Here is a 10,712-nt window from a genome sequence, read left to right as displayed (position 1 = left end):
GTGAATAAATTTTGAGGAGAAAGTGAACAATAGTAGAAGGAGAAGAAAATATATGAGGATTTGGTGTTAAAAGTGAAGAGTATTGGTTGGTATTTATACACAAAAAGTTCAGTAATTTTTATGTATTTTTTTAAAAAAAATTCGATTTTTTTCAATTTTTTATTGCAGAAAAATTGGTTGCCGTTAGATTGAAGAAAAAAATCGAATCGGAGAGACCAGAGGCTGCCACGTGTAAAGTAGCCGTTGGCGGCTACTGTAGTGGTCCGTTTGAATTTTTTTTTAACGTTGGCACGCGCCAATGGTAAAAAAAAATTTGAATGCGGTAGGGCTGACACCAGCCTGGCGTCAGCCATGACGTCATCGCCCTCGGGCCCAAGCTCGGGCCGAAATCGCCTTCGGGCCTGCCCAGTCACGTGGACCCCACACCTCGCCCTGGCTGCTTCCAACTGCTGGACCTCCATTTTTTGCCCAAACCCAGCCCGAGTCCAGGCCAACTGCTGGACTTGCTCTTATGTATCCAAAAGAAATTGAAACCAAACAGTCAAAGATAGTAGTGCTAAAAATTGTCGCTCTCTCGCGCGCATGAGTAATACCTAACCGTTCGTTCATGCACGAATGGGTGATTTTCAGCCTTTCATGCATTGTGGGACCCACTTACATGGACTGTTAAAGAGACCTAGAACCCATTTTGTGATGTGAGCTCGTCTTTATTTGAATTCTTCTTTGATTGTGCGCGACGAGTCACATCTAACACCCTACCAAAAACTCTTACATCTCCCGCTAAGCAGAAATTATAAATATCGCCACATCTGCTTGTACTTTGTAAACCTAAATAACAGAACATTTTGGATTACAAAACACATTTAACATTGGATTGCCTCTATTCACGATCACCACTAGGACGGTGATACTCATAATACAGGGGAGAGAACATGAATTTGCGCCTCATTTTGTGTATTACAGAAAAGGATGCATGCCTCTAAAGTGCAGCCTCCTTTACAAATTATATTTACAACCATCTGGCAAAAAAGAAAAAAATGGAGAAGAACCTCATACCTCTATTAGTTTTGAAGAACAAGCATCTATTGTCTTCAATGTGAAGGTAGAAATGCACCCATCTTTCATTTCCAACGGGGAGCAAAGCAAATGGATGAAGCTTTTTTTTCTTTTTTTTTCTTCTGCCATAAACTTGGCTGATAGCTTAATCACCAAGTTCTTATCAACCCAGGGGTCCAGTTTCTCCAATCTAGCTTCCCAATAGATTTGTTTCTAAAGTTTACCATTTCTCTTATATCGAAAACCCTTTTTTTGTTTCCTTGTTTGGTTGTCTCGATCTCGGTTTCCTCCACAGTTTCTTCCTTTGCTTCTTCAGTGTCAATAACAGGTTCATGGACAACCTCATCTTGAGATGACAGCTCATCTATGATGCTTCCTAAAACCACAACCACCTCACTCATTTTTGGGCGAGACTTTGGTTGTTTTGATAGACACCTGTTAGCTAATGATGCAAGTTTTTGAGCTGATTTGATGCAAAACTGTCCTTCAAGCCGATGGTCCACAATGAGGTGGAATTTCTTTGAGTCTGAAACATAAGGCCTGACCCATTCCAAAAGCTTTTGCTCACTCCGTGGCAAATTTCTCTCCACCGCCCTCCTTCCTGTGATGAGCTCAAAGAGAACCACTCCAAAGCTCCATACATCACTTTTGGCAGTCAACCTCCCTGTTTGTACATATTCCGGCGCCGCATATCCTATGGTGCCCACAACCTATAAAAATGAATGTTCATTGTAAGTAATGCACTGCGCATAATAGCAGACTTACAATCCGCAAAAAAACAAGTAAAGAAGTCAGAAGTTATCATTAATAGGTTCCATTTCAAAAGAGGGCCTATAATATTCAGACAACCATTTACTTTTTTCCAATGACTTTGTGATTGTGTCCCAACATGTTACGATGATGATATGCCCAAATTCACTGTAAAAAAATAAACCTTCTCTGCTCAAAAGATAATACAACTTACTGATGTAGAAACATGACTCGTTCCCTCTGGAGGTCCCTGCCTTGCCAGTCCAAAGTCCGAAAGCTTTGCATTGAAGTCCTCATCTAGCAGAATGTTTGACGGTTTAAAATCGCGGAATATTAGCTGCACCAATTATAAGGCAGATCCAAATCATATTGACTAGCGAGCAGTTGAGAAAGTAACCTAAAGAAAATATAGGCCACCGAATATGAGAAAAGTGGCGGAGGCATTTACTTGCAGATATAATCTGTTATAAAAAAAAATCAGAAAATTTAAGTACACCCACAAGGGAAAAGACTACAGACAATTGATCTATCTGTACTTTAGATAATGAAAACGTGAGCATAAATATGTATACGATCCAAACATGGAAACAAAAGTCAGTGGCAATTTTGTTAAAACATACAAGAAGGTACCTGAAAATCCATTTCTTCATGCAGATATGCCAATCCACGTGCTGCGTCTTGAGCAATTTTTAATCTTGTCATCCATGGGAGAGATGATGGAAATCGAACCAATAGATGGTCCTCCAAGCTTTTATTACGCATAAGTTCATAAACCAGAAGCCGTTGAATCCCCCTTTCATCATCTTCTGCACAGTATCCCACTAACTTAACAAGATTTGGGTGCTTGACAACGCCCAATAAGTTTACTTCATTAATCCACTCCTTATGCCCCTGAACACTAGAATGGAAAATAGCATAAACCTCAAAAAACTTGGACAACTACAATTCCAAACATAAAACATGTAAAGAAAACTGCATCTGGAACTAGTCACTAATCAGATTCTCCTATGAGCAAAACATACTTGTAAATCTGTACAACAACAGTTAGTTAGTACAGAATCTATGCTCTAACAAGCTTTACACTTTAACATCATTTCCTTTCTAGAACAGTTGATTATTGTTGAAATATGCCATTTCCCAGCCTGTATTCAAGCAATGTAACTGAGATGACACCACAAATCCACCTTATCTAGAATTCAAGCAAACTTTTCCACCCCAACCCCACAAACTAACAAAAAACCAAAACTAAAAAGAACCAAGAAAGCAATAGTCCCAGAAAAAGCAGAAAGTGAACACTGAACAAGATTGATTCCCAAACAGTTGAAATGAAAGGCTTCAGCAATTCAAAAAAAGTTCTAAAATTGCTTCATAAAACTCTGTAAAATAATAATCCAAAGCAACACTTCGATTGTTCGAGTGAATAAAGATCGAAAACTTTCACAAATCCATAATTTTTTTTTGACAATAACAAAGCCAAAAGTTCAAATTTCAATATAAAGAAAAAAAAAGAAAGGATAAAGGGGCATGCCTGGAAGCCATTACGATTCAACTGTTTGATAGCAACGTCCATTTTAGTGGCATCGTCGTCAGAGCCCTTAACGATCCCTCTGTAAACGCACCCAAACCCTCCTTCCCCAATCAGCAGGGCCCTACTGAACCCTCTGCTCGCCGACTTGAGCTCCGAGAACTTGAACACCCTCAGATCATTGGCTCGCCGCAGGCTCAGCAACTCCTGGAAGGCGACCGAGTCGGACAGGTCCCTCGAGTCCAAGTCGAACTCAGACCGCCGAGTGGTGTCGTAGCTGCTGGAGGCCACGCTGAGTGAACGCGCCCACGACACCTTCGACGCCGCCCGACAAACGATGCCGGGTTCCTCGTCGTCCCGCCTCTCCCCATTAGTGAAATGGAAGCACTTCATCTGCCCCAAAAAGTCTGAACGAACTTCCCAAGTCGCAGACAGAGACAGAGAGAGAGAGTCAAGAGAGAGGGGCTTGGAATTGGATCACAAATCAAAAATTCACAACGACGAAGTTGGAAATATTTTTTTATATATGTTATTTTTCTTCGGACCAGAAAAAGAAAGTAGGAAATAGTTTGTGTCTTTGTACTAAGCAAAATTAGGCGGCGATTTTGTTGTGAAAAAGGCAGAAGCAAACAAAAAAGTCGGTAGTTTTTCTTGTTTTTTTGGTAAACTTCGTGTTTCATTTTCAAATAAGGGAAATATTGGAGCAAAATAGTTGACACCACTGAGTTTTAAGTTGTCGAGCCCTCATCAAACTTTATTTATTGTCACTCAATTGTATAGCATAGTTAATTATATGAATTGTATAGTTACTTATTGCATAAATACACTAACACCTCCTGATGTTTTCGGTGTTTTCACAAAACTCTTTGAGATTTTAAAAATTACACGAACGCATTCTAAGGTTTTAGATTATTTTTACAAAATTCATTTTCATTGATTGCTAGTCCAAAAATTGATGATTTCATTACCAAAAAAAAAAGAGTATGTAAATAACAAAATTAACCTTAATAAATGAATGTGCAATCTACTTTCAAAGGCTAACTTTGTTATTTGGAGAATTTTTTTATTTATATAATTACGAATCTTTAGATGAAAAATCAACAGAAAGTGTTTTGTGAAAACAATTTAAAACTTCAAGGAGTGTTCGTGTAATTTTTGAAACCTTAAAAGGTTTTGTGAAAAGCCCCAAAATCTTAGGGCGTGTTACTGTAAATAACACTAAACATAATAATTATACGCAAGAAGATTGTAGTTCAATTGATTAATAATAGTTATTTTAACACCCGACATCTTCAATTTGAATATGTATCTCTAATATCGCTTGCATAAAAATATTTATACAAATTATCTTTTATTATTACGAAAAAGGAGTACAATAACACAAAAAATAAACACACAATGTCCAAGATAAAGAATCATACAAACTCAAATTCATGGTGTTACATAGTAATAGTTGTAATCCTGGTATCAAGAGACAACAAAAAATCGGAAGCTTTCTTGCTGAATGATCAACACACTTCAAATTAAAATCAAAATTATATTTGAGAGGAATCTAATTTTTATTTTGTTTTGATGTAGTTTCAAGTTCAAATTTCATAAATGAGGATTGTTAAATAAAAATAAAAAAGAAGATTAAAATGGTGGTATGTTTTCGAGAATAATATAGGCTCCATGTGTAAGTGTGCAATGATTTTATCGCTCTTTTTTTCGTTTCTTTTTTTCTTTTTTTCTGTTTTGTGTTTTGTTTTGTTTTTGTTGTTTTTTGTGTTTTGGAATTGAAAGCCCAATCGAGGGCCCATTTTTGCTTCTGTGGGACGAGTCAGAGTGGATCACGAGCGACTGCAGATTTTGTTGCTTAGTGCGATATTGGAGGGCCCGCGTGGCCGTTGAGGGGCAAAAGAGGAAATTTACGTGTCTGCTCTTTTTGTCTTTTTGATTGGGTCAAGTTGATCGGTCACCTCTTAGTCTAACCACGTCATTGTCCTCAAACTTGTCAAGCTGTCCATTCCTTCTAGAAATGTATGCCAACCAATGACCAAACCATATTATTTCCGTTTACAATAATATGCATAAATTCATCTTTATTTTATTTTCATACCATGGATGGATGTGTATCAACGACACTATCACAACCCTAGATTTGTGTGTTCGTGTATCAGGTGCTTAAACGGAAACTGATTAACGTTAGCATAATATTTAAATTAATAATCACATAACATATAGTATGTCGCATGTTGTATGAGGAATGCTAATTACATTTTATTTTATAATTTCTATTTTTTATTTCCATTGTGCAATGTCAGGATTAAAACCGTTACCGAATTGGAATTCGTTTAGTCATTTGATTAATAATATGATAATTCAATGTATAATCAAACAACTGGTTGGTTTATTCATTTGATAACTAAATGATTTCTAATTTAGTTACTTTTTTATTATTATTAAATAACATTGCACAATAAGAACGAGAAAAGAGAAGGTACATAAATAAATACAACTATAATATTCCTCATTTTAAACTTATCCGTTTGTATCGTGTACCATTATCGATTATACCTTCTAAAAAATCACCAAATTACTAGATCAAGATTGCTTATATCACAATATTCTACTAGAAATTCCATGATCAGTTTCATCTTGCTTAAAGTTTACTAGTAGCAAAAGTTAAAAATGTGTTTAGGCAATAATAATGATGCGCAACAGAGTTGTGTAGGGGGGAAATTCACAAGCGACAAAGTTAACTGTAAATCATTAGAGGGGGACAATTCAAGCTTTGTAAGCAACAATTACAATTATAAGACTTGTGTAAAGGAAAACAACAAAACAGGGGAGTTGCGCCAAATACAAGGGTAAAAAGAAACATGTATAATGTACCGCAATGATAATGTAGTCTTCAGTCCTCCTTCCCAGCATTACAAGCAACAGCCCACATCGATTAACCCGAACAAAAAAATAAATGCCCGCATTTGATTCCCAGATTGAACTTCTTGAAAATAAACTTCCTAAAATGCTACTACAATAAACCCATTCACCATTAGTCAATCAATCCTATTTACATCCATTGTTTAAAGAGCTAAAAGAGAAATGAATATTCTATACGCTATTTATAGGAGCCATGATATCTACCAAAATATTCGAACTGTGCAAGCTGCTTGTTCTAGAAGACGTGCTAAACCCACTCACTCTCAATCCATGTTGAAAATTTGATATTTCTTCTCATATAAGTTGAGTTTCTGATGGAGTATTTTCCAAGTTATATGCAAAGTTTGTTCTAACTTCTTCTACACGAGCTGTCTAGATACACATGGGCTTGAATTTTTATTTATTTATTTATTTTGTGTGTATGAATCATGATATTTTTTTTTTTTTTTAATGCGGCCTGGGTCATGATTTGTGAATCTTAATCCCGTGAATTTATAGTATTAATATCTTTTATGTATGCACAAGTAATAATATTGAGATCGCCTTACTCATGGGCTGTGTTTGGCTCATAGAAAATGAGGTTTGGGGATGAGAAATCAATTGGTTTCGCATGTTTGATAAGTCCAGACATGAAAAATGGTTGCATGACACATAAAAAATTAGGGGGGGAAATGTAACCCTCCTCTCCCTTGTCCGGTGTTGAGAAAGGAATCTTCACACTTCCATTTTGTTACATCTTTTATGTTTATGCTTTGTACCCCCTTGGTTTATTGGCTAAAATATATTTTTGGTCATTGTCAAATTGATAAGTGTATTGAGAAAAATAGTTCTCTGATATAATGATAGAGCCAAAGTGGCTTGATATATATACAAGTTTTGCATAGATTTATAAGGAAACAAAAACGCTTGGAGCCTACGCTAAGTCTTTACAAACAAGGAAAGCAAATTGACTACGTTAGCAATTTAATGACAATTTTTGAAAATTTTCTCTAATTGGCTTCAATCACAACTAAAAACTTGTCTAAGCTCATGAATACATGTTGTGCATTTAAGCCATTCTAGTTATCTAACCATCTAAAACATGACACGTCATTTGTTTAAAATTGTTTTTCTTTTCTATGAGGAAAATTGTTTAAAACTAATACTTGTTTTATTGTTTAAATAAAAATAAAAATACAAACAAAAAACCAAGCGAGAGGTGAGGGGGGCTGCCACAAAGTGAGAGAGGATTGTATGGCGGCTTGGGTGGGGGTGTTTGGGTAGGGGTGGCGGAGACATTGGTGGTAGTTTTTTGATTCTGTTAAGTTGGAATCTGAAACGGTACTGTTCATCCGGTCCAATTCAGATATGAATATAACATTATACAATCATTAAACAAATGTTAAGTATTGTAAATTATTCAAAACTTGCATACAAATTGATTATTTACGTGTGCACATGGTGTCGCCTTTAGAGACTTGGTCACGTGGAATTGGAGTGGGTGGAGTAGTTGTCAAACCAACCATCTTTTAATTCTTTCTAAGTTGCAGAGAGGATAAATTCCGGCTTCTCAAGGTCATATTGAATTTCCAGTGATGACCACAATAAATTCTTCTTATTTATTTTATTACATTTCGTATCCAATTTAATATACAATAGTGGAACAGCTCAGGTATAAACGAGAGTCTCAGGAACAAGAAGAGTCAAATTGAAAACCTTCGAGAGGGGCTATGTCACTAGCTCAGTTATAACTTATCTTTCATTGACATGGTAAAACAATTGTTTGCTTTCATCATTTGAACGTGTTTATAATTTTTATTTTATCGGTCTGAGTGAGAGATGTCACATTGTTTACAACACATCCAAATCCACAGTTTGATTCGTTCATGCCTAGAGGTACTTTTTCTCATCCAAATCTGTAGTTTGTTCACAAAATTGTGCTTACAAAACTAACCCAAAAGTACCTAGAGACATTCACGCGCTTCAGAATAAGTAATTCCGTGATAAAAGAATCAATTTTGTAGCTCCAAATTCAAAACTGGAGCAAAACCTTGTGTGTGGAGCAAGCAACAACTACATCATGGCGATTATTGACAGGACCCGACTCAAATTTCATTTTGGATCTGAGCCGAACCCTGTGCATGTCTGCCACGCATAGAGTTTGGCTTAGATTCCAAAGTGGAATTTGGGTCGGGTCCTGTCAACTATGATAATTTGTAGTGACTGCTTCAACAAAACAACAAAACAAAAGAAGTTGGGTCGGCAACTACCACAACCCTTTCATCCCAGAGATAGCAAAACCACACGCACATGGTTCGGCTTAGATACCAAAGTGGAATTTGAGTCGGGTCCTGTCAACTATGGTAATTTGTAGCGACTGCTTCAACAAAACAACAACACAACAAAACAAAAGAAGTTAGGTTGGCAACTACCACAACCCTTTCATCCCAGTGATAGCAAAACCAGCAACACAATCAAGTAAAAGATTCATCTGCAACATAAAGCCACCAAGAACCTACGAAAAACACATAAAACAAACAAACAAATTCCAAGATCCAAACAGGTTTGGGCAAGAGGACCCAAGATCCAAATGGATTTGGACTCCAAAAGTCTCCCAAACAAATAAGGGAGGGAAGATTGGAGGAGGGAGAGGAAGTTAGAGAGACGACAATTGAGAGAGAGAGAAGAGGGGAAGAACTAGGAAAGAGAAGGGGAAGGGGGGAGGCAGAGAGATGAGAGGAGAAGGAAAGGGGGTGAGAAGCCATCGATTCCCAAAGGGGGTGGCTGCTGCTATATAATCTCTAGGATTTTTTTCTCTCTACCAATGGTGACCCAAGAATTTTTCTAGGGATTGGCTAAATTTTTTTTTCTTTTTCCGAGAGATCTTTTATAACCATGAATTTTTGGGCTAATTAAAATTACAATAACGCTACGGGCACCAACTTGTTTACCAACTTTTGAATACCAACACATGTGGCACATGACATGGCAACCTATGTCATCTGCCACCTCATTTATTTTAATTACATAATTTGTTATATTAATAAAAGAATTTCACACCGAAAAAAGAAAAAAGAAAAAAGAAAAAAGAAAAAAGAAAAAAGAAAAAGAAAAAGAAATTCTTTTATTTATATAATAAATTATGTAATTAAAATAAATGAGGTGGCAGATGACATAGGTTGCCATGTCATGTGCCACATGTGTTGGTATCCAAAAGTTGGTAAACAAGTTGGTGCCCGTAGCGTTACTCATAAAATTATATGATAGGATTATATATATTTTTATATAAAATATGGTAGGATTTCTTTGGGTAGAAGAAAATAAAATCTGATTTGGATGGTTAGGATATTCTGAATTCTAAAAGATAAAGGAGCTAATATTTAATTATAATGAATACTATTGTACAATAAAGACTAAAGTACAAAACTAACACTAGGCTAAAGCCCAATTGAGCTCTTTCATAGGTCTGCCCTTCCTCTCTAGAGACCCCAGAGAGAAGAAAGAAAAAAGGTCTTAGCTTAATTGGATTCTTTGTTTCTAATTAACTTCACCTTTCCATCATCACTATCACTATGTATAGCCGAGAGGCTCACCTCTATTAGAACTATAGCTAGTATAAAGAAAGCTTGATCCTATAACATTATAGTGACCATTATCTAAAAGTCATTTTGCTCCATGTCAGTAAAGATTGATCAATCATCCCAAATCTCTAATATTATAGCTCCATAGATATTTTCCACTTAGACAAAAATTACGTGTGATTGTAACACGTATTATATGAATATAATATGAACAAGTAAAAGTTTAAAACCCTTATTATATATAAAACATAAGTAAATTAATAGTAACTATAATTAATAAACCAAATTAAGGGTTTCATGCAATTAAGTGATGAGCATTAAGAGGTAGCTATAGTGTAGGCTATGACGTGATTCATTACCATCTGTAAGCTATTGCAGACCTGGTGACAGCTTCATGAATCATGAGCTGCTCGATGTGTCTAATCACGAGATCTGATCTTTTTTTCTGATCCACTTCCTCTCTCTCTCTCTCTCTCTCTCGCTTCAATATCTTTCAGTTTCCACGCTGCCCACCAATCGTACTCTCTGCCCCCAAAGCGAAAAAAAACCAAGTACTTTTTTCCAGCTTCCAGATCGATGTATATACCATTGGGGCCACCCAAGATTCGTATATGGGCACCTCTACACACCTTCGCAAAACCCTGATTTTCTCTGACCATAGTGAGAAAGAGAGAGAGGCTTTGAAAATTGAAGTGAGACACAGAAAGCATAAAAACTTATTTACAATGAAAATAACACTACTTTGTTATTTTTAACTAATAATATGATGATATGTGAAAATATTATTTTATATGTCATTGTATTATTTGTAAGGATATCAAAAGGTATCATTCTCATTATATGAATAGCACTATTTTGCTATTCTTAACAAATAACACAATAACACGTGAAAATATTAT

General features: G+C 36.1%; 1 protein-coding gene across 2 annotated transcripts; it reads right to left on the bottom strand.

Moving 5' to 3' along the window:
- Nucleotides 1-843: 843 nt before the first annotated feature.
- LOC117632553 (serine/threonine-protein kinase PCRK1) lies at nt 844-3,876 on the bottom strand. 2 transcript variants are annotated; one of them, XM_034366067.1, is made up of 5 exons: nt 3,335-3,876; nt 2,437-2,697; nt 2,204-2,267; nt 2,021-2,103; nt 844-1,766 (listed from the first exon to the last, which is right to left on the bottom strand). In XM_034366067.1, exons 1-5 carry the CDS (start codon nt 3,722-3,724, stop codon nt 1,206-1,208), a joined length of 1,359 nt encoding a protein of 452 aa, XP_034221958.1. In that variant the 5' UTR covers nt 3,725-3,876; the 3' UTR covers nt 844-1,205. The 2 variants fall into 2 exon arrangements, with proteins under 2 accessions (XP_034221958.1, XP_034221959.1); XM_034366068.1 differs by lacking the exon at nt 2,204-2,267 and having other exon boundaries at nt 2,021-2,143; nt 3,335-3,873.
- Nucleotides 3,877-10,712: the final 6,836 nt, after the last annotated feature.

This window comes from Prunus dulcis, chromosome 6, assembly GCF_902201215.1.
Source record: "Prunus dulcis chromosome 6, ALMONDv2, whole genome shotgun sequence".
NCBI lineage: Eukaryota > Viridiplantae > Streptophyta > Magnoliopsida > Rosales > Rosaceae > Prunus > Prunus dulcis.
Note: the sequence above shows the minus strand (reverse complement) of the source record. Positions and strands in the feature narration are given on the sequence as shown.